The sequence below is a fragment of the Mauremys mutica genome, chromosome 2 (assembly GCF_020497125.1).
Source record: "Mauremys mutica isolate MM-2020 ecotype Southern chromosome 2, ASM2049712v1, whole genome shotgun sequence".
Classification (NCBI taxonomy): Eukaryota; Metazoa; Chordata; order Testudines; family Geoemydidae; genus Mauremys; species Mauremys mutica.
The window spans coordinates 85,363,285-85,388,122 of NC_059073.1; the positions used below are offsets into that span (position 1 = coordinate 85,363,285).

A 24,838-nucleotide genomic window follows, 5' to 3' on the forward strand; every position below is an offset into this window, starting at 1 on the left:
CAAGAGAGGTTTCACATTTGCCTGAAGAGGTGGATATCACGGAGCAATAAGGAAGCAGGGAGGACACACTATAGTACTGGGTCATGAAGACATCTAGATAAACTGACTGATTTTGTTTCGAAAAGTGGGTTTTGTCCCAATTGAGATTATGCTAGGTACAGTACAAAGTCAAAACTAGTCTCCACCCAACAGAGTTTACCAATATAGACAGAATACTGGTGTGAGAAAAGAAATATTATCCCAGTGTATAGATGGGCATCTAAGGCACAGAGCTGAAGTGACTTGCCCAAAGTCTCAGTCCAGTACCTTAACCATTCAATCATCCTTCTCAACCACGCCCATCATGATAAAATAAATGGTAAATGGCTTATTGTTTCAGGTTTTGGCGGGTGGGGGGGGGGGAAATCAATGTGCTGATGCATGTGGAGTAAGGGGTTGGATTTTTTAAGCACTACTCTATCTGCAGCACTTTTCTGGTACACAGAGGGCCAATCCACTTCAGCCTCCCCAGCCAAGCTAGCATGGCTCCACCCTGGCAGAGATTCTGAGGCTCCCTCCTGCACATGTTAGAAGCCTCACAGCTGAAGAAAGCACCTCTTGTGCAGAACTACTACAATCTGTGAAAGCAGAGACTCTGCAAAGTTCCAGTGGAGCAGCACAAGCATCTTTCCCTGTGTTTGTTTTGGCCTCCTCAGCCACTGCCTAACACTCTACTGCCCCCATCCAATCTCCATGCTCCCTGGCTAGCCACTGATGCTGCACAAAAATAGATTAATGTAGCAATGTTAGCAAAGACAATTATATGGTCAGGTGTAGAGCCTTATAATTGCACAGTACAGAGGGCCTTGAGAGTGGCACAATTGTAAGGAGTAACTGAAGAGTGCATTTTACATCATTGCCTTAGCACAGCTGGAGTGTTAAATCACAGAGAAATCATGGCAACAGATCTATTCCTAGTACCAGAAATAGTAGCCAGCTTCACCTCAAGTATGCTACAAACATACAGGCTAGCAAATCCCCACCATCTCATTTTATTTCCCTAAGCATTACACTTTTAATACAGCTTAAACATTTCGAACCAGATTCTGCAACCCTCACCTGCCATGACTGGCAACCACTGTTGCCAGAATTATTAAGAGCAATGGGACTACTTGCATCAGCATGTACTATTCAGTGAGAAAGAGGGCTGCAGACTGTGGCCTTTAGTTAGAATTTTACTTTTTTTTTTTAAAGTGAACAGAATTGTTGACAGCATAAATAGTTTTATTAAACTGTTAGACAGTTTCTTTGATTTTAAAATCTCGTATAGTCACAGTGCAGGAAGTTAGCTTGTAGGTAATGAAGTACTTTTCCTACTTACCTAGTCTCAGATTTACAAGCTTCCATGTTGTCCGGACATAAATTCCAAAGCCGAGTTAGCTCCTCACTGCAAAAAGGAATACAAAAGTGTGTGTTAAAACTGCACATTAATCATTTACTACAAGGTAAATGAAATAGGTACAAGAAATATTCCTACAATATTGCTCATCTAAAAGACCCTTATAACAAATCATGTCAGTTATGAGATGAACATAGAATTGATATGTTCTGGGTTTATAATGTCAATAACTGATGTACTTTTGATACACAAGGGGGGGAAAAAAGGATTCTTGGAGTGTTGCAAAGATCAATGTGCATAGGCTTTTCTACAAAAGCGTATCTTAAGAAAAGATGTAAGGCAGAAGAGGGAAAGATGATTCAACAAGTGACCGAGAAAAATGGTGAACATGAGCAGCTTCAAAGGGGGTGATTAAAAGGAGGCATGAAATAAGGAATTAGAAGACACTGTTGTACTCTGAAGAGATATTTCAGTAGTTTAGCTCATTCTCAAAATTTCATACTTTTCTTATCACCAAGTCATCAATACAAACAATGAACATACTTCCCCATGAGAATTTTTTTGTTTGGTCCTTTCCCTAGGAAATCCTCTGGAGCTGGCCTCTTTCTCACAAGTCTTGTTGGCTTGGAATCTGATGGTCTAAGTAAAACAACAAAAAAAAACAAAAAAAAAACACCACCACTTTTTTCAATGTCAAAATTACAGTATTTGGAGATCCAAAATGAGGACAACAGCTTCTAACTGAATCTCAATGAAAACTTTCCACAGGAAAGATTAGCCATTAGGATTTTTCGGGACCTGTCAGATACCTCAGATTCATGAGATAACTGACAACGACATCTCAGAATTTGCCAAAAAGAAATAATTCCCATTTATTCCAGCAGTCCATATTATGTGTGATCTACCCTACTGTATGTGTCATCTGCATGCAACCTCTAGGGGATGCAGGTTCCCTCTCCACAATGCCCCTGAAGCCATGGAAGAAAGGAATGGAACTCCCAGACCATTGAGACAGCCAAGGTGAGACTTACCTAAACTCAAAAACTCTGGCTGGGATCTGGAGAAGTAGATAGGACATTCAGGAGTTATAAAATTTGACTTGTTATAATTATTTGTAGCTTTGTGGTTTGTTAGAAATTCCTCATTCCCTCACCTCTTCTCCCATCTCTGCAAATGGGTGGAATCAAAGAAAAGGTGCTACCAAATTCCCTCCTCAGCATATCAAGTGGTGACCCAGCTGTTCTCACCACTGAAGATGCCAGTTAGTCACTTTTTAACTGCATGGGGACCTTTTACTGGCTGTATGCAACAAAACGAAGAAGTTTTCTTTCAGGTCACTCATTCATCATCACTGAGTCCTAGGCGTCACACTCCAGCAAAGAGATCCTCAGGTTTTATGTTCACTACAGCCAAACTGCCAGAGACCCTATTACTGGGAATCCACACCACAAGATGTGGGCATATGGGAAAGTATTTCAGCTTGAGCTATCTTACTTTTTCATTCTGAGCTCTGCTAAGTGCAGGAGGTAGGGAAGAACATGACACTCCACCAGTCTCCCACTCTCCAATCACAGAGTCCTTAGTAGTGTCCAGGGGAAAAACACGCTACCATGGAGGTAGTTGAGCCTCCTCCTCCTGCACAGGAGAGGAAAATCCATATGTGCAGAGTCCCCTATGTACTTGGGAGCACAGGGGCACGATGGGTCCCTAAGATTTTTACCCCAGAGACCTAAATGCTAACACCACACACACCTGGTAGGTCTACACTCGAACGGCAATCACACTTTCAGTTGAAGAGGGCACACTCGCATCAGCTTTAATCTAGCTAACATGACTAAACATAGCAGAGAAGACAAGAACTTCAGCATGGGCTGCACAAGCCCGCACAGAACCCTGGGTATGTACTCGTACCACCAGCCCGTGCCATGGTCTGTGCTGCCCCATGTTCACTGCTACTTTTACCTGTGCTAGCTACAGTAAAACTAGCATAGGAATGCCTACTCCAGCTGCAAATCACAACTCCAACTGCAGCATAGACATACTCTGGGTGTGATACCCAACTATTCTGTTTAGCAAAGTTACCTGCTAAGTCACAAAATGCATAAATGTAGGTACACATTCTTGAGTGGAATGGTCATTTCAAGATAATTATAAAAGAGAATTTACTATTTTACTAGTACATTTACCTTTCTTTCACAAAACTTGGGCAGCCTTCATTTTTCCAGGTGTTCCAGTTTTCTTCAGTGTTTAATATATGCTGAAAAATAAGTAGACAGACAGCTAACATCATTAAAGGGCACAGTCACCTTCCAAAAACAGTGCCTGCATTTTTTAACTCACTACTATTAGAAACACCTGAGAATGCCAAGCAAAAGTTTAGAGGGGAAAAAGTCAGTTTTTCAATATGTTTGCCCACAAAGTGCTGTAAAATGCACTAAGGAATCAGTTACACCATTTTTCTTGTATAACCAATCTCCCTTTATTTATTTTATATATGTGTATGTTCATGCATGCATATTTCTCCCCTCAGCAACAGGAGAGAGAAAAGCATTTTAAAGAAATATGAAAATGTGACTGCATAAAAAAATATTGATGGGAGAATTAGAGTTGCTTATGGCACCTAAAACTTCTACCTCATGCCTTAAAAACTGACTAGATAGATATCAAGTCAATGACATTCTTTTCGGGCCTACTTTGATTCTGTTTAAGACAGATATACTAAATTGTAATTTTTTATTTATTTATTTATTTTTTAAATACTTACCTCTACCATTTTTGAGAATCTTTCCCCATCTGGGGGGTTTTCTGAAAGAAGCTGCAATTGGAAGAAATCATATGACTAGTATTAACTTTGGTAATAGAGTATGTAGCAGAACATTTGAATGAAGGTAAACAACCAAAAACTGTGGTAACCACTTAATGGGTAAGAAACGCTATTTATCTACCTTTCTGGTATTTTCCCAAGATTTCTAGTGTTCTTTCACATTTAGGAAGACAACACAGCTGAACTTCTACAGTACAGCTGTGTTGAATTATTAAAAACTGATAATACAAAACAGCAAATGGAATAAGGAAGCCAATTCAGAGAGTTCCTTTTATGAGTTACAAGAAGAGATTTAGAGCTTGCATTGTTTGTTCTCTACTGTACTGACCTGGTAAACCAATTTTGTAGTATCTTCAATCCAGAGGGACTGTTCATCAGTTAGAACGTAGTTTGAACTGGGGGGGAAGAGAAAAAAAAGTACTGCGTAAAAACAGGCTGGCACATGAGATGCTATTTGTAATGTGAATATTAAAATTTTCTATATGTGAGGAACAGGTTATGTAGTAAGCCAGCAGTGTTTGAAAGGAACCAATTAATTTAGAAACAGTAAGCAATGAACTACAGTAAAAAACCCACATTCATCTCAAACAATAACTTCAGACTATTCTGTAGCTTTCATAAAACAAAGGACATTGCTTTCTGTATGCATGTGGAATCTCAACAGGAGTGGTAAGAGGGGAATGGGAGGAAGAAGTGAAATAAGATCTATGACTTGAGATTTACAAAAGAGGAGTAATTTTTACAAACTGAAAATGAACTTTAAATTCTATTTTTGAGTTTAAACTGGTGAAAGAAAAAAGTCTATTTGTAAAGAGGATCCCTGAGAATATAAAGCCTGAATCAAACTATTCAGTAGCAATACAATATGTAAAATTTCATCTTTTTTGTGAGGCACCAGCTATGTTCAACAGTAAATATAACCATGGTTATTGGTAGTCAACTTATGGCAGAAATCTTTCTGCAAGGAGCCCTCTAGTTAGAAGAATGTGAAATTTGTTAACTTTTTTAGAAAAATCAGTATTATCTTGCTATATCTATATGAAATGTTATGCTGCCACATTCCTATTTTATTCCAGGTTGGTCTACACTAGCCTAATAAATGAATACTTATGTAGACAGGAGAATAAAGTCAGTATGTGTGTCTGAATTGGACTGTAGGGCAGTTTTGCCCAGTGGATAGGACACTGGGGTGGGACTTGGGAGACCTGCATTCTATTTCTGCCTATGTCACTGCCCTGCTGGGAGAGCTTAGGCAAGTCACTTCCTCCTCTCTACCAAATGGAGATAATACTCCTTTATAAAGTGCTTGGAGATGTGCTAACTAGAAGCACCATAATAAGAAATAAGTATGATTAAATTATAATTAAGGATACAATTTGGTCACAGAGGTCTTGGAGTCTGTGAATACCGTTTCAGCCCCCCACAACTGGCGGGGCTCCGACTTCCATGATTTATGGTTTATTGCCTATGTCCTGCCAGTGAATTTTAATAAAAATCCTCATGCCAAAATCTTAACCTTAATTATAATAAAGGCAGTAAGCAAATCGTATGTACGCAGCACAAGAAATGAATTATCTAAATGTATTAGTGGGGTAAGTCTGGAAATTGAAAAAAATTGTTTTAAATTTAGAATGTTGTTCTCCAAGACAGCAAAATTAGAGTGTTTGGCAACATAAGAAAACTTATGTCACTTTAGGATAATAATAATTAATTAATAATAACAACAACCACCATAGCCATTGCTGCTGGTATTTTGGACACAGAAAAGGCCTTTAGCAAACAAAGGGCCAGATCCTTCAACCACATGTTCCTCACTGTCAGATCTCTCAGCCAGCTCAAATCCCACTGTCAGATCTCTTCCTAAGTTTTACAGAGGATTTTTTTTTTTAAATGGAAAAAGGACCAGAAATTTGGTCTCTCTTTAAAAGTGCTTTAGTCTGCTTAAAGGCATCAGAGTCCTGTGGCACCTTATAGACTAACTGACGTATTGGAGCATAAGCTTTCATGGGTGAATACCCACTTCATCAGATGCATGTGTCTGACAAAGTGGATATTCACCCACGAAAGCTTATGCTCCAATACATCTGTTAGTCTATAAGGTGCCACAGGACTCTTTGTTGCTTTTTACAGATCCAGACTAACATAGCTACCCCTCTGATACTTAGCCTGCTTATAAACCCAATCTCCCCCAATAAGACAAACATTCCCAACTTACCTTTTAAATTTGACCTGTCCCTTTAGATACTGAAATAGTATTAGATACTGCAGCAAGATGTGACGGCGGAAGTTACTGTCACTCAGCTGTAAATCCATTAGCTAAAAAAACCCAAAGAAGTTGAGTTAAAACACCCCACACCAACTACACATGATTCATCTGATCTAACATTTTCAGATCATCTTCAAGCTTTCAAATGAAAAGCCTGCATGTATTTGATAGGAGCAGTCTCAACTTAGCCTACATAAATCTGAAGTTATTCAAATATAGTGAAATCTATAGTCAAGATTGTCTATATGTGGCAATTCATGTTAATGGTCTTCAAATGTATTATGCATCATTCTGCCCCACTTTTATTAGAACGCCTTCTCTATTAAGACACCAACTTTGATGTCTTGGGTGATATATTAATGTGACATCTGTTAAGAAAAGATAAAAGCGTAAAGAATGGTGTATATGGGCGACTCATGGTTCCTTGAATCCATTACAAATATTTTATGCTGTTATGTAGCCCAGTTATACAGCATTCTACCTGAGGCATCATTCACTTCTAAGTGTGCAAGGATTTGGACAACCACCACAAATGCGCTCACAGATGTAAAACTATTTTTCCCTTTACCAGCATACATTTGCAACCCTGAAAATCTATTAACATTGCATAATTAAAAGTTTAAAATCAACAAAAAAAGGGGCTCTCAACACTTCTTTCCAATGCAACATTTGTGTTGCAGCACAGATCTTTCAAAAAACATCTCGTTTTTACTACCAGGTTCAAGTTCTCCCAGCAAAACTTCCTATTGAGGTGGCTCAGAGCTTGGCTCCCAAACGGTATCACCGCTACGTGACTAGTCAAGGAAAATAATAAATGTTGTCAGTTCCCTTTACTGTGCAAAAGGGGCTATCATGTGTTAGACACTAACTAGACTTGGGCTCTGTGAAAGGGTATTGGCAACACTATTCTCTGCACCACACTTTTCATTGTCTAAAGTAACAGATATGAAACAGTTTCATGCTCCCCTATACAAGATGGCTAAGGAAACTCAAGGAGAACAGCGGGGAGGTGGGGGAGTGGTACCATATGAATTATTTCAGAGTTAAATGATGTATATTATTTCACAGGGTAGATATTTTAGGATTTATCAACTTAAAATCATGCAATTGCCATAAAGTACATAATTCCTTGCATTCTATGCACATTACTACAACACTAAGATTTGCAATAATTTCCTCAAAAATTATGATACAATAAAGCAGAAAGTGCAGGTAAAACACAACTGTATGCTCATTTTAAGTGTTGAAAGTTCAGTTGTGTGTGATAAGAAAAAAGCAGATTGTAAATACAGTATTTACTTTTGCTCATTTTCCTTCTAAATTTCAACATTATGGAACAATATAGGTCAGATGGTACAGTTAAAACTGTACCAACTTTTATTGTGATCCAAGCTTTTCCTTCTTTATACAAAAACAGAAGTCAGGTACAATACCTTTTCACTAGTTAAGAACTTTGCAAAGTAGACATGTTCTCCCCCTGTTTTTAGCTCTTCCAACTTTTTTCTGGAGGCCTGCGTGTCATCCAATTTGTAACTTTTAAAAACAGCCAAAACTTCTTCCGAGTACTGTAAAGCAAATGGTGGTACTTATGTGAAAATACCAGCTATGCATTTTTTATTAGAACAAAACAAAACAAAACCACACACACAGGACCAATCCTAGAGCTAGTGAGTTTCTGAGCTAGTGAATATAAATTATAAGTTTGCTATTCACCATCAGTGGGAACATCTGTGTGGAGTGTTAGCCAAAACACAAATGTTATCCGCTTAAGTCTGATGAAGAATGAATTTTGGACAGGAAAATCTGTTAGCTTCTTGAATAATCCAAAACAAGGTATGACTATGTTGTCCTTCAGGCGTTAAGTGAAAATTACTGAAAACTTAAATAATTTACAATGTGCAAAAAAGGAAGCTGACTGGTATTATTGAAGCTATGGCTCCCTACAGTTAAAGTTGCAAGACAAGTTCAGTTCTAAGCCCTATATTGTCCCTGTCTCCCTGCTCCATTTTCTAACATTTTCTCATACACAAAAAACTTTGGCCTGAAAAGTCTCTCTCAGAGTTATACCAAAGGAGAGGGTGTGTGAGCACGAAAATTTCACGGAAACTGACAGACACTTAAATCTGGAAAAAAGCCACATGAAATTTTCACTATCCTGTAATTTGTTTAGCCATTTTGGGCTACTCACTTCCCAGAAGGCACTTGTTTCAAACCTTCAATACTTCTGAAGCTCTTCGTTTTCCATAGGAACTAATGCACAGAGTACATTTGACAATTTAATCCTTAAAGTGAAAGTGATATGAACTCTATTTTTAAGATATACACACACAGATTGATTAAACAGGAAAGCACGAAGTGCTTTCTCCATAATGGTTTTAGTGCTATACTCAGGCACCATCACACTTCCATTTGCACATGCTTGAGCAGGTACTAATAGTTAAAATTAAGTCTCTACTTTTAGAATTAGTTTAAAATGTACTTTAGCATAATTTTTTAATGACAATTCATTTTCATGGAGAACCCTTGTGAGAATTTCCAAAACTTTGGCTTGTTTAAGTCCTGCCATTCTCGGTAACCCAAAACAATACTTTTCTTTTTTTAAAGGGAAAAACGTTTTAAAACCTTAACCGAGATGTATCTTTAAATAACATCCGCTCATGAGATCAGGCATTTTAGCAGTAACATATAGCAAATGGTTTGAAATAAGATAGGTTTCCTTCTCCTATATAACAAAAGGTAGAATTTTAAGATGAGTGATTATAAGCCATTGTCTATTACAGAAACAGTTTAGCAATTACATTTACTAATCATCCTGATATCTACATACCTGGCAAAACTGAACCATTGTTATTCACTATTCAACTGGTAGGATGAGCTACTGTGTGTATATGGCAGCTTCAAGTCACCACAAAGTCCTGACTCTACAAAGGGACCTGCCTAAGCAGAAGATGCTCTTGCATACAATCCCACTGGAATCAACAGGACTCCAAAGAGGCACATCCGCCTGGATTCATTTGCAAGATTTAAGCCTAAAGCAAATATTTTTTTCTTAGCTAGGAAAAAAACCAAGCTCTGTTTTTTGCTATTAAACAAAAGAAAAACGGCTTTTGATATTCTTGGAACACATCAGCATTTCTATAAACGTCAGGAAAGCATATATACATGTAACTTTATTAGCTGACCTACTGTGTGTACAAACAAATAACTTCATGTCTAACTTTGCACAAAATGTATAATGCATGAACTCATGCACTCTTACTTTCCAGCATCATGAATAGTTTAATCTTTGGAAACAATACTTTCACTTGTGGAACAAAAGGTGAACTGCTAAACAGGTTTAATATAGGAACACAAATTACCTTAAGAAATGTCTTCCACGAAATCTTCTCATAGCACTGCACAGGATTCCTAAAGTAATCCTGAAGCGACCAGAATTTTCTATACAGGTTGTAATCTATTGGAATGGAGCTAACAAAGCAAATAATTATTTTACTCTGGCTACAGTTTGGGATAAATATGCTAAACAAATAAAGGTCCATTTTCATTAATACAGACAGAATGGCTGAAAACAAAACTACCACTATTCTTGTAAATCAGAAGAACGAAAAGCCAGTAGTAAGCCCTTCCTACAGTCAGTAATTCAGAATATCAGGCCAAAAGAGGGGGAATTCATTCAGCCTGTTCATTTTCAGCTGTTATTTCAGGATCAGAACACTTTTCTTGCACCCCTTCTCCAAGTTCAACTTCAACACTTCCATAGGCTGAGAAGCAGTACAGCCTCCTCTCCTCAAAGCATACAATAATGACTCATACTATAGCCCATCTATGGACGCTTGAAGACAATGTATGTTGTCTGTCCTCTTTTAGGCAACCCACATTAAAACATACTGGGGCAGTGCCTTTACCTTGTAATGGCTAGAGAAACATGAGTCTAGAGACTGGATTTGAGATGGCTGTTGCAGGTAGCAATTTATTATGCAACTATCTGGGCTCCTGAATTGGCCATTTAAATTAAACACCAAACAAGTTTAGGTTCAGATTCTGCACCTTCTAGGCACAAATTTTAGAACTGTTCTCATACATGATCTGAGACAGTGATTTCACATGCACCAATAGTAACTGTGCATGCATATTAGCCAGTTTGATTTGTAATGGTCATTCACAGTCTCAAATCATGGTAAATATGCCTGCAGATTCTCTTTCAGCCTTTGGGGCTGAGATCAGGTGGGGAACAAGGCAGAAGAGAACATAACTGCAGGAAGGGACATGACCAAAGACCATCCATTTTAAAGATGAGCTTGCTGCTGTTGCTAAAGCAACAGTTAGCCATTTGAAAGCTGTCTGGCTTCTCTTCCCACTGACGTAGTGCCTTCTAGGAGGAGCTAGCTACACGGTAATAGGCTGAGATAGTAGCTTGTTAATTTCTCTTTTCCAATGGTATTCACATTAGCCATGTGGGTGACTATACTATGTTCCACCCCTCCCACAAACATGAGAGGGTAGGAGAGAGTAAAGAAATTAGGATATTTAAAAAAATTGAGTGTGTAAAAAAAAACCCACAGGGGAGCACGTGGACAGAAAGGAAGAACAGTACCAACTCATAGACTTAAAGTCAGACTGGACCATCATGATCATCTAGTCTGACCTCCTGCATATTGCAGGCCACAGAACCTCACCCACCCACTCCTAGAAGATACCCATAATCTGAGTTACTGAAGTCCTCAAATCATGATTTAAAGACTTCAAGTTACAGAGAATCCATTATTTACTCTAGTTTAAACCAGCTGTTCCCCTTGCTACAGAGGAAGGTGAACCCCCCCCACCCCCGGGGACTCTGACAAATCCGACCTAGAGGAAAATTCCCCTCGACCCCAAATATGGTGATCAGTTATTCCCTGAACATAATGGTGAGACCCACAAGCCAGACACCTGGGAAAGAATTCACTGTAGTAACTCAGAACCCTCCACATCTAGTGTCCCATCTCCAGGAATTGGAGATATCTGCTATCAATCATGGATGGGCTATGTCTTTGTAGGCAACCTCATCATACCATCCCCTCCATAAACTTATCAAGCTTAGTCTTGAAGCCAGTTATGTTTTTTGCCCCCACTGCTCTCCTTAGGAGGCTGTTCCAGAATTCATTCCTCCAATGATTAGAAACTTTTGCCCAATTTCAACCCTAAATTTGTTGATGGCCAGTTTATATCTATTTGTTCTAGTGCCAACATTGGCCCTTACTGTAAACAACTCCTCTTCCTCCCTGGTGTTTATTCCTTGGATGTATTTATAGAAAGCAATCATATCTCCCCTCAGCCTTCTTTTGGTTAAGCTACACAAGCCAAGCTCTAAGTCTCCTCTTGTAAAGTAGGTTCTCCATCCCTTTGATCATCCTAGTAGCCCTTCTCTGTACCTGTGCTAGTTTGAATTCACCTTTCTTAAACATGGGAGGGAATAACTGCACACAATATTCCAGATGAGATCTCACCAGTGCCTTGTATAATGGTAGTAACACTTCCTTATCCCTACTGGAAATACCTTGCCTGATGCATCCTAGTATTGCATTAGGCTTTTTCAAAGCTGGATCATATTGGTGGCTCATAGTCGATCAGGTCTTTCTCCTTCTCTGTCACTTCCAACTGATGTGTCCCGCAGCTTATAGCAAAACTTCTTGTTGTTAGTCTCTAAGTACATAAAACTTTGCACTATTAAATTTCATCCCATTTCTATTACTCCAGTTTTTAAGATCATCCAAATCTTCTTGTATGATATGCCGATCTTCCTCTTATTGGCAATACCTCCCAACTTTGTGTCATCTGCAAATTTTATTAGTTTACCCTCACTTTTTGTGCTAAGGTCATGCATTTTTTTTTTAAAGTGTTGAATAAGATTGTCCCAAGACTGATCCCTGAGAAACTCCACCAGTAACCTCACTCCAGCCTGACACTTCACCTTTCAGTATGACTTGCTGTAGTCTCTCCTTTAATCAGTTCCTTATCCTTATCCAATTCTCATTATCTACAGCTTTTCCAATGTAACTAATAATTTCCCATGTGGAACTGTATCATCCGCTTTACTGAAATCCAGGTAGATTAGATCTACTGTATTTCCTTTGTCTAAAAATATTAGTTATCTTCTCAAAGAAAGAAGATTGGTCTGACACGATCTACCTTTTGTGAAACTTTACTGAATTTTATCCCAATTACTTCTATGTCCTTAACTACTTTTTCTTTCAAAATTTGTTCCAAGACCTTGCATACAATTGAGATCATATTTACAGGGTTGTAGTTTCCACGCTCATTCCCCCCCCTTAAAAACAGGTTCTATATTAGCACTTCTCCTGTCATGGAGTATGCCCCCCTAGTTTACAGATTCTTGCTGCTGGGCTTGCAATTTCATGTGACAGTTCCTTTAATATTCTTGGATGGAAATTATCCAGTCACTCCGATCTGATCCCATTAAACTGTCTGAGTTTGACTTCCATCTCAGATGTGGTAATTTCTACTTCCATAACCTTGTTTCTATTAGCCACCCTGCCACTATCCCTAAGCTCCTACGTACCCTTATTAAAAACTGAAAGTCAAGTATTTGTTTAGTTGCGGGGCCATGCCTAGATTATCTTTAACCTCCACCTCATCCTCAGTGCTTAACAGTCCCCACTTCTTTCCTTGTTTTCCTTTTATTTATATGGCTGAGAACCTTTTACTATTGGTTTTAGTTTCCTTTGCAAGGTCCAGCTCTGCTCGGCTTTTGGCAGTTCTCACTTTTCCCCTATGCCTTCTGACTTCCCAGTGGCAGCTTTCCTTGCTGACCATCCCATCTTCCATTCCTTGTAGGCTTTCTGCTTTCATGTGCTCAACTGCTGTCCTGATTTGGAGCAGTCTCTCTCAGGTTATGGTTTATGACAGCATTTTTATATCAGTAATGTCCCTTGAAGTGCGTGCATTAACATACATTTCTGGCTTTAAGGGAATGTGGTGTTAAGTGTGTCTTAACTCATTCCTCAGAAGGGTATGTCAGTGGTAACACTTACAAACTTTGAAACATCAAACAGCGGCAAATCTATAAAGCTATGTATTTTCTCATTCCTTCAATACTACAATTTTTTTTTAAAAAGTGATCATGGTATTGATATGTCAATCCTTAGTGTTTCAGTGCAATATTTTCTAATTATTTGCATATACTTCACATCTGGCTCATCTGATCTGGAATCCATAGCAACAAAATCCTAGAGCACAGCTTCCCTCACATTAATGATTCAACCACTGTGAATGCAGCACTATTACAAGCTTACATTTACTGCTTCTGCCTCACTGGTTCACTCCTCTAAGAATATAGCAAAATGGCAAAGGACACCAATTTGTGGCTTAGTATGGCAAAATGAACAAACATGCTATTTAGTACCTGTAAAACCAATTACCCTAATAATCTGAGCAGAAGTGCGTTCTATAAATGCTGACACATTACAAAAAAAAAAAAAAAGCACCTTGTCAATTATGCCTTGCACCTCAGTGTCTCCAGCTCTCCCTCTGGGACAGGTAAAGCCACTTAAATGGAATGTGGATAATCAGAAGGAAGCTTGTTTAACATAAAAGCCTCAGGGAACAAGTTTTTTCCTATTACATTGAGCATTTTCTTGATCGAGGACAATGGTAAACTGCTCAGCCACTTTACTGGAATGATTTTCAACCTCAGTGCCAATTACACTGTCAATTACAATTAAGGTGGTGATGTGAGCTAGAAGTCAAGTAGCTTGCAGTTTATCCTCTCTCCATGCACCCTCACATCGCAAACCAGGAAATAGAGAATTTCTTTTAAGTGTTCATTTAGTATTTGGAAAATTAGTAATAAGTTTTTGTTTAAGTCTTTTCTTAATTAAACTAATTTACTTCTAACTTAAGTCTTCAGATACATTAACTGAACTGAAGACAGTTATTGCCTTTGGGTTTATAGTACACCTCTACCCTGATAGAACGCGACCCGATATAACAGGAATTCAGATATAACGCGTTTATTCCACCTGAGCCCCGCTGCTTTACCGCATTATATCTGAATTCGCGTGGCACCCCAGGCCCTTTAGATCCCCACCCAAGCCCAGCTGCCAGAGCTCCGGTGGTGATTTAAAAGGACCAGGGCTCCCCACAGCAGGTGGAGCACCAGGCTCTTTAAATCACTGCTGGGGAAGCCGGTCCAGTCCAGCATGGCATACCGGCTCTTGCCGGTACGCTGTACCGGATCGAACCCGATATAACGCGATCCCACCTATAAGGCGGTGAGATTTTTTAGCTCCCGAGGACTGCGTTATATTGGGGTAGAGGTGTATGTCAGTTGTGGGTTATTGAAGTTAGGCATCAAATAAGTGGCCTGCTTTTCAGCGCCATCTATTTAAATACCTAACTTTGTGTACTCACATTTGAAAATTCTGGCCTAAAAACAGTTTGGATAAATATTGTTTAAATGAGATGGATCCCAAATACCAGCTATCAAGAAGTCTTATTATCCGAGGCCTTGTCTATACTACTGCAGTAAGTCAACCTAAGTTATGCTACTCCAGTTACGTGAATAAAGCTTAGGTCAATTTACCACGATGTCTACACTGTGCTGTGTTGACGGGAGATGCTCTCCCACTAATTTACTTTACTCTTCTTGGGGAGCTGGAGTACAAGAGTCAAGAGAAGAGCCCTCTGCCATTGACTTAGCAGGTCTTCAACAGACTTGCTAAATCAACACCCGCTGCATTGATCACAGCAGGGCTGATCTACTGGTAAGTGTAGGCATGGCCTGTCTTATACTGTACTCAGTTTTTAGTTCAACACCCCTACAAGTGCTTGTTACAGTATTTTCTGGTAATGTCAAAAATGTGGCTTCTTTCATTATTTGAAGACAATATTGTATTAAAATTAATGTGAATGCTTAGATTGGACTGGATGATTTTTTTTTACATTAGATCATAACTGTTTAGAGAAAGGAATAATTCTGAATACAGCATACAAGAGTATAGTTCCTAAATGATACATTCTTAGGCTAAAACTCCAGGAGTTTTCAATTTACCACTGCATGCTTTCACTTCATAACAATTTCAAAAGCTAAACTAAAACTTTAAGCTCACCAACTTGTAGGAGCTTCATCATCTCCCATTTCACCTTCTTCTACTTCCATTCCTTCATCTCTCTCCTCTATGTGCTGACAGAAACGGGGGGGAAAAAGTACAACAAGTGTAGAAACTACATATACAAATTTTAATCTGCAGGTCATTCTCATTATTCCAGTTTCCTAGACCTTCATTATTCATTGAAACCAAAACAAAACATCCTTTGAACAGTTTTTGGTTTGTTCATTCTTACGCCAGGTCTTCAAATAGCAACTATTAGAACACTGAAGCAGCGTTGCTATAGGTAAAGTAGTGAGTGCTTCAATCTGCATTTTAAGTAAATATGGAAGTTAAAACAGGTCTTGAAGTGTGATGATTAAAGTGAAGGGGAATTCCCTTTACAAGTCCTTTCCTCTCTAAAGGCCTAATTCAGGACAGTCTCCGTATGAAGGAAGGGTGCGTAAGCATGTAAAGCAGTGGAACTTAAGCATGTGATTAACTGCTTTCCTGAATCTCAGCCTATATTATTTTTTCTTTTCTTCTCTCCCCATCTCTTGGGGAGTTATGCTCAATTTTCTTGAATTGAAAAAAATTAGGAGCGGTCACCTAGTGTAACTTCTGGGACATAGAGAAATACAGGTAGATACAAAATACATCAAGGACATTGGAGGAGACAGGGGGAAGCCATCAGTAGCATACACTACAATTTTGGTCTCTTAATAAAAAAAGAGGAAGTTAGAAAATTCTGGAATTTAAGAACTGCTTTAATTATTGGTTCAGAAAATTTAGGACAATACTGAAAAGAAAAAACCTCTAAGTTAGTGTATCCTACACTACTTGGTCCCTCTTACAAACTTCACTACCTATTATAAATACACACATTCTCTATATATAGGAGTGAGTATGTGTGTATTTATAATAGGTAGTGAAGTTTGTAAGAGGGACCAAGTAGTGTAGGAAATATAAAATATAAAAATAAATAAAAGTATCCATGGCCCTGATTCTGTAATCGACTATGCAAGGGCATACTCCCTAACTTCAGTGGAGCACCGTGAGGGCTCGTACAGGCCCTGAAACTGCAAGTAAGAGAGAGCGCATGCTAGCACTGCAGTTTCACAAGTAGTCAGGAAAAGCTTATTTGATTAACAAGATATTAAACTCTCAAACCTCAAGTTAAAGGTTCAGAATTCCCACATCCCATCCTACCTATAATGGTTGCTGACAAAGTGGGTGAAATATATGTTAAGTTTCAGACCAGAATGATGTTTTATGGGAGTGCTATAACCTGAGTTAGAAGTATATAATTCTAAATACTGGTTAAAAGTGGTTGTGATTTTTTTGTGCCAGATCTCCTATAGTTTTACATAAATTTTCTGCAGACACATTGAGCATAATGCATCAATTCTCACCTTCTGTCCCAGAGTGCTCTCTTGTTCATTAGTATTGAAAACTGTGACATTTTCCAGATTAAACTGACTTTGCAAATTAAGTCCTGTAAAAAAATACCAACTTTTAAAAAAAAGCAAATATGTCAGTCTGGGAAATGAAGTTCATAAAGCCAGCTCACGATTATTACCCAACATACAATAGCCAATCTGTAGGAAACAATCAAGTAACAGTTTCTGTTTGTATTTATAAAGAGTATAGAATTTAAAAATTATTCGTTAGACACATATTAATGTCAAAGTTAGAAGCTGATTTCTGGTTAAAGTCAATTTTGTTTGGAATAAGATTATTAGAGACTGGAATATTTAATTTGTTAAGATACTTTTCTTTCATGTGAAATACACAAAAAAGCTCACCTGACTTCTCTGAAAGAGGAAATAATCTAGCCAGGAATAGCTGAATTCTTCCACAGAAGACTGTGTTCTGTGATTTAGATAATCTTCTTAGGAGATCTAAGTAATGTAAAAACAAGAAAGCAGAGATAAGCATTAATGTTATCACATGTATCACCCCCCAACTTTTCATCCATTTTGTCTCTAGCACTCATTTTAAGAGTTCAGATAGGTGAGACCTACATAACTAACGAAATAAAGTTGAGACATCTGTAAATTTAAATGCTACTATCTTAAACGACCCTTCCTCCCTCAGGCCTCAAGTTTTTTATCTAATGTGTTCTAGTGGACCAACTCTCTGAATTCCCACAAACCAAGAGCCCTAAAACTGTCTTTAAAGATAATTGCAGAAAGAAACCTATTGGATCACTCCTTCCAATACAGCCTCTGGCAATGATGAGGGCTTAAATGTTACTCAAACTTTCTTCTAGCTTCTCTCTCTCCTTCTCTGTGATGAGAAATCTCCCCATAATCAAAACAGAGCTCATATTGAATAGCAAGGTCTTGAGTACCTACCAAGACAAACAGCTCATCATTTTAAAAACTATTACAGAACATATTCTAATATGACTCAAATATTAAGACCCTAGCTTTGTTCAGCTGTTTTTGGAGCTGCATTGCACTTCCCTGAAAGAGTGCTACTCACCATTGCACATTCTCAGCAAGTAATTCTTCCCAGCCGAATAAAATGTATTCTGAAAAACAAAGCATTTGGGGGATGCTGCAATCTTCTTCAATAGCTTTTGTCTTTTCAACTCAACAATACAAATCACATTGATATTAGAAATAAATCCATCTGAGTCCTTCCTGTTCTTAAATCTCAACTATGAATTTCCACTTATTTAAGAAAGACTCCACAAAATGAAAACACGAACAAAAAAAGTCCCAAAAATTCTAAGAAAATTTCTACTTCATAATGCAACCCAAGCTTAATGCCAACCTCTATTCAAATAGAAGAAATGCCGGTAATTCATGTGCTTTTTCAGAAAAAAACAAAAAACAACAAGGAGTCCAGTGGCCCCTTAAAGACTAACATTTATTTGGGCATAAGCATGTTGCTTTTGTGGATACAGACTAACACGACTACCCCAGGATACTTTTTCTGAAAGGCTCTTAACACAGTGAGAGATATGGATTTGTATCCCATTTTTATTTTTCCCTGTATGTGTTTTATGCATAAGATGTAAAGTTAAGTGAAGCATGTAAACACAAGATTTAGAACAGCATCAGCTGACATTAGAAATCTGCCAGTACAAGGATGATATTCGGGATGATGACAGAAGCAAGTCCTGTTGAGATATCAGAAAGACAAGGCTGCTCTGAAGTGGAATGGTCTGCATGCCTGTCCCAAATGGCTAGGTGGTCACATTTAGATCAAGGAACAGAGAAAAATTATTTGAGGCTGCTGGGAAGCTTTTTTATGGATAAATCCAAAGAGCTGCCAACACTAAAGATTTTGTAAATGTTGCAATTCTGGGCTGATTTTGAGGGGTTCTCATGATCATGCAATAAAACTGGAAACTCAGGAATACTGTTTGAAATGTCCAGAGTTTCCCCTTCAACTTCTGGATGCTGCTGTTCTTGTGCTGCAGGCAACCATAATAGCTGCCTGCAGTGCCCGTGTGCTGCATGCAATGCAGGGCACTGGAGCCTGCCCACCCCTCCGGGTTCGATGGTGGCAGCAGCAGATTTACCCCCACCACGAACCACAATCTAGGAAGGGAGAGTTACTGAAGGAAGGAGCCCAAGGGAAGCCCCTTTTCCTGCAGACTAGAGGGGAGGAAGCTGCTGGGGAAGGAAGAACGGGTGGGTGTAGAATGACCAGACAGCAAATGTGAAAAATCGGGATGGGGTGGGGGGGGTAATAGGAGCCTATATAAGAAAAAGACCCAAAAATTGGGACTGTCCCTATAAAATCGGGACATCTGGTCACTCTAGGTGAGTGTACATGGCAGCTGAGGCCTGCATTGTGTGTATGCACATTCTGTATGCATTTTGCGTTGAATTTCCAACCAGTTATTGTCACAGACCATTTGGGATAGGCAGGGGATTTAATAAAAACAAGACAACAGGCCAAAAATGATTTTTTTTTTAAATCAATCATGATTTTTTAACTCTTGAAGTTAGCAGTACTGAATCTGCTATATTAACAAGCTTACCTTTTGTGTTTCCTATAAGCAGGCAATACTGACAATATTTATTCTATTATTTCAACACCAGACTAAAAGACAAAAATCCATCTTGTTAATTGGTCAAAAAATACTCACTGATTTCCATGTAGTGACATTTTTTTCAACAAAGGTAAAAATTTTGTCACACTGATCCAAAGGCAGGCAATCCAGAACATCTCCCAGAAGCACAAAAGGGGTTGATGCTGTGCAGATACCTTTAGAGAGGGGTGGGAGTGCAAGGATCATTTTAGTCAGAAAGACTTGTATCTAATAACTGTATTAACAAAGATGGAAGAAAGAAGTTGCAAAGTATCATCCGAGAGAGAAGTTACCACAAAAAGTTAAAGGGTAGGGACTAAAATGTAAAATGTAAATTCTTCTATTTTCCTGTGTGCGTGTGCACACAAGCATGTACAGTACCTTTGTAGGTACCACTGTACTACAAAGAAGATACTGTAATAGTATCAAAACTCGGTAGGTCCCCAAAAAGAGATGTTGGAATTTTTGTTTAAATGTAATTTTATTACAATGAAAAGGTATTGGGCAGCTTTTTTCAGATGAAGAAAGTGAAACTATAGTGGGGCCTACTGTTATGCAAGGCTTTTTTAAGTAGAATCTGCCCCCTACCAAGAAACAATTCAGAAATGCCAGAGTGACTAATTCTTCAGAATTGAAGAGGCAAAGCCTCGTATTCCCCCCAGGGCCCATTCTCATTTTTCAGATTTCCAATTTAACGGTTCTACTTCTACTTCAAAGATAAACCTTTTGATCATGGTTATTGTCATTTAGTCTAGTGACTATTACAATGGTGCTCTGATAAATGGATGCAGAAATTACCGAGGTACACAGCATACGCAACCACAGCTAAATGGTCAGACCTTACACTTATCATTTATGAAATACAAACATTTTGACAAAAGATGATTACTACCATTAATATAAAATTTTAAATCAACAAATATTGAACATGAATACATAAGTGTTTTCCCATTCATAAACAAATGGAATTGATGACCAGCGGTTCTATGCAAGGGGGGGTTCCACCATTGTCTCCATTCACATTCACAATTCTAAAAAGACATCGTAAATACAAAGATTCAAACACTACCAACACAACTGTGTTGCAGCAGGTCAGTTACTGCTGGGGGGCCAGCATAGATAGCCAGGAGATAGGTTTCTATTCCAATAAGATGTTATATGACATTCGGCAATTAACCTCGATGACATTCTCTTCTGAATAGTAAAATCAGGATAACAAAACCCACATTTGTAAAGAGTTTAGAGATCTATGGACGAAAAGTGCTATGTAAGTGCCAGGGGCGGCTCTACGTTTTTGGCCGCCCCAAGCAGTCATGCGCGGGAGGCGCCCCGGAGCCGCGGGAGCAGCGGACCTCCCGCGGGCATGACTGCGGAGGGTCCGCTGGTCGCGCGGCTCGGCTGGACCTCCCGCAGCTACGGGCGGTTCGCTGGTCCGGCGGCTCCGGTTGAGCTGCCGCAGGCATGCCTGCGGGAGGTCCAGCCGAGCCGCGGGACCAGCGAACCGTCCGCAGTCATGCCGGCGGGAGGTCCAGCCGAGCCGCGGGACGAGCGCCCCCTCCGCAGTCATGCCTGCGGCAGGTCCGGTCCGGTCCTCCCGGGACTCCGGTGGACCTCCCGCAGGCATGACTGCGGCAGGTCCGCCGGCCCAGCCTGCCGCCCCCCCCCCGGCGGCAGGGAACGCCCCCTACATTTTGCCGCCCTAGGCACCAGCTTGTTTTGCTGGTGCCTAGAGCCGCCCCTGGTAAGTGCTATTAAAACTTGAGAAGAGTCCAGAAATGAACTCCGACTCCCACTATGCTTTAAAAAAAAAAAAAAAGATCCACTCCAACAGGTACAGCAGTTACAAGTTCAGCTAGCAGAAGCTAGTCAGCTGTCCTATGCAAAGAGCTCTACTACTGTTAGAACAGCATTTGTATTTTGCTCATCACCATAATAGCTTAGCACCAATGCAAACAGTTAAGCTAAGGACCATGCACTAGCGGAGTCGACATTTGTAAATACTAATAAAAGAGGGTGATATGGTAAATACACTCAAACGTATACCTCATATCAGGCTGCTTTAGACAATTACTCACCATCTGTAACTCCATTAATAGCAAGAGAAATAATAGCCAAGACATTTTCACATGAAGCTTGATTTATCTAAACAAATGTGAGACAGATTTATTACAGAGTCCAAGTAATTTGTACTATTTTGATCAGATGCATTTACTACAGCCAGAGAAAGCTAAAGTCTTGTTTTACTCAAGTATATTTTATATTACAAACGTTTAAAAGCTCACTAGGAGCACAAAGAAAAGTCAACGTTCATCTTCCCATTAATTTAAGCACACTAGGAAGTAACATTCAGTAGCAAGCATTTCATATAAAACTCATGCAGTTGAGCGACATTTCCTGATTACTTTTGGTCATTAAAGACTTTATAGCACATTATGCTTGGCCAGCACTATTTGGAGTACTCTTATTCCAACATGTGTAGTTACAGTATCTCTAGATTTCCTCTGCAATTTCAAATGATCTGATACCTTTCCTAAACAGTGGCATGATCTATGCTTAAAATTTAGGTCCATATAGCTATTGCACTACAGAGTATGAAAAATCCACACTTTTGAGCACTGCAGCTCTGCAGATCTAACCCCAAGTGTAGATGCAGCCAGATTTACAGAATGTTTTTGTCAAGCTACCTACTGTTGCTCAGGGACCTGGAGCTCCTACAGTGACATAAAAACTCTTCCATCACTTTGGACTGTGTCTACACTATGGAGTTATGTCAACATAGCTACAACTATGCTGCTATAATCCCCACATGCTGGGTGCTATTAAACATTTAACATGCTCCCTATCCCCCTTCTCCCCAAGGGATCTGCATTTTGCTGCTGGGTGAAATGATTCTGTAAAGTGCTTTGGAATGAACAGTGATAGTATTCTAATCTAATCTACGATTAAAAGGCACTTATGAGCCTATACTACAAATGTGCAACTTTTTCTTTTTTAAAAATGTTTCCTTTCAAAGGGCCAAAGGAAATCCTTTAAGTCTACACTCTGAAAACAATAACTTGCATCAAAAAATACCTGACAGTTTTGTTTTACTTTTAGGATAGTCCTTCAAGGGCTAAATAATGAAAAAGCACTCTCTTAGATCCTATTTAAAAGCTGTTATCATACCCCCATTCACTATTATGGCACACATTTATAATTTGCAACTAAAATACAGCAGGTTTTTAAAAACTACTATAAACAAATGCTCCAAGAGAGATTTTATAAAAGTCACTATGCTATAAGACATTTGTGAAAGCATCTTTTAATTGCCATATTTTAAAAATTATCTATCAAAGTGATTCATGTTTCCAACAGATAGCCTAATAGTTTCTGCAAGTTTTTACTAGTAGTCAACATAGTACACTCAAATTAATTTAAATGTACAATTTCAATTTATATCAACAAATAGAGTTACAGTGCTGTGAATGAAATACTTACAATTTCCTCTTCTAGAACAACTCTGAACGATTGATCCAGGGTGCATTTCTTTTCATTTTCACTACAAATAGACAAGTTTTAGTACTGATGACATGTTCGGGATCAATAATTATTTGAAAAGACTTTTTAAAAAATGTAATGATAGCTCCTTACCTTCCAGGAATCTGGTTGAATGCATTCAATAAGGGTTTGATAGTTTTGTTGGTCAAAGCATCACGAGTAGAATTCTAAAAAAAAGTTAAATGATAAAATAGGTTGCAAGTAACTCCCAGTACAAAAACAGAAGGAAATTAAAAGCCATCCAGATAGGTCTCCCTTTTTTAAAAATCTGACAGAAAAAGGGAAATACTAATGAATCTACTTGTGCTATTAACATGGGGATTAGAACAGATTGACTTCTATTAATAACAAACGTATGCAATTTGGTGGGTCATAATGCCTCAGAAAATAATGCCCTTTAAAGCACCAAAATTTATGTAAAATGAATTAACACACTAACATGACTGACCCCAGTTTGACCATAGGCACGGTTTTAAACTGATTTAACTAAACTGGTTCAAGTTTGCCTGTGGACACTTGTACGGGTTTAGCTCGCAGTGATAAACCGACATAAAGTTGCCCACACAGAACTTTACACCGTTTTAATTTAACTGATTTTTTAAATTGATTAAACTGAAACTGCTGCAGCGCCTACGTGCAGGCCAGCCCCGAGATGCAGCACCGATTGGTGGTCCCAGTCAGGAAGCTACCTGCGCAGAGCCCTATGGCCAGGCCAGGGGCGAGAGTTGCTGGGTCCGTAGCTCGCTGTTCCTGCCCCCGCAGCAGCCGGGTCACCTGCCCCGCGGCGTGTCGGGGGCGGCGCGGCGGGGGAGGGGGCGAACCCCCCCCCCGCGGACAGGGCCGGGGGGGACGTGCCCCTTGCGGGTAGGTCGGGGGGAGGAGGAGGAAAAGCCTGCGCCGGGCTCCGCGCCGAGTACGCAGTGGCGTACACCGGGCACCACCGCCAGGTCCCGCTCCGCGCCAGGCGCCGGGGGAGTCCGTGCCTCGGCTCCGCGCCCGCGCGGCTCACCGTGAAGCGGAGCCGCGCCTCGGGAAGGCTGAAGAGCGGCGGCGACATCGTCCCTCTTGCAGGCCCGGCGCTCTGCGGCCCGCGCTTATGACGCCATCGCTCAGCGGCTCTGTGTAGAAACCATAGAGAACACCGAGCTCCCCCTTCCTCGGCCTAGAGCGCCCTCAGCCAACGGCCTGTCGCAGGGCCCCGGCTAGAGGTCACGTGACTGAAAACACCGCCTTGTTCCGCCCCCTCCCAACGCTGCCCTGGGTGAGGCGGCCGCGCCCCTAGCAGCCCCCGGCCCGCCCGCCCGCAGCGCTGGGCCCCAGGGTGCGAACTGGCCCCAGACTGCCTGAGTCTGGGGGGAGCCTGATGCAATGGCTCTGAGCGTGCCCTGCCCGCGGGGCGCCGGCTCCGTGTCACCGCCGCTGCTCTTGTGAGCAGAAATGTCCAACTAACACGCTCCACACAGGGCATCCCATAGCTCCGTAGGTGTCAAGGCCCCGGCTGCCTTCTTCTCAGCCCCCAAAACCTCCTTCTTCCCCCCGACGCTTCCTACAATTCACTTATGTGCTGTCCAGACAAAAGTGTTGGCATATCAAGAACTTCAAATGTGGGGCGAACATGAAATAGACGGAATTGACCATCAACAGGGGCGGCTCCAGGCCCCAGCACGCCAAGCCCCCGTGCTTGGGGCGGCATGCC

At 40.1% G+C, this 24,838-nt stretch overlaps 1 protein-coding gene across 1 annotated transcript in view; it reads right to left on the minus strand.

Annotated features, from left to right (window-relative positions):
- Positions 1-24,289, minus strand: part of THOC1 (THO complex 1) — a 34,921-nt gene extending 10,632 nt beyond the window's left edge. Inside the window, exons 1-17 of the mRNA XM_045006177.1 lie at positions 24,152-24,289; positions 23,236-23,309; positions 23,083-23,143; positions 21,681-21,747; positions 19,663-19,781; positions 18,042-18,090; positions 17,360-17,455; positions 16,967-17,049; positions 15,576-15,649; positions 9,828-9,936; positions 7,902-8,033; positions 6,418-6,518; positions 4,531-4,597; positions 4,143-4,193; positions 3,565-3,635; positions 1,922-2,017; positions 1,361-1,426 (exon numbers count right to left, since the gene is read on the minus strand). Coding sequence (XP_044862112.1) covers positions 1,361-1,426; positions 1,922-2,017; positions 3,565-3,635; positions 4,143-4,193; positions 4,531-4,597; positions 6,418-6,518; positions 7,902-8,033; positions 9,828-9,936; positions 15,576-15,649; positions 16,967-17,049; positions 17,360-17,455; positions 18,042-18,090; positions 19,663-19,781; positions 21,681-21,747; positions 23,083-23,143; positions 23,236-23,309; positions 24,152-24,199 — 1,364 coding nt within the window. The 5' untranslated portion in view covers positions 24,200-24,289. The remainder of the gene's footprint in view (positions 1-1,360; positions 1,427-1,921; positions 2,018-3,564; positions 3,636-4,142; positions 4,194-4,530; positions 4,598-6,417; positions 6,519-7,901; positions 8,034-9,827; positions 9,937-15,575; positions 15,650-16,966; positions 17,050-17,359; positions 17,456-18,041; positions 18,091-19,662; positions 19,782-21,680; positions 21,748-23,082; positions 23,144-23,235; positions 23,310-24,151) is intronic.
- Between the last annotated feature and the right edge of the window lie 549 nt (positions 24,290-24,838).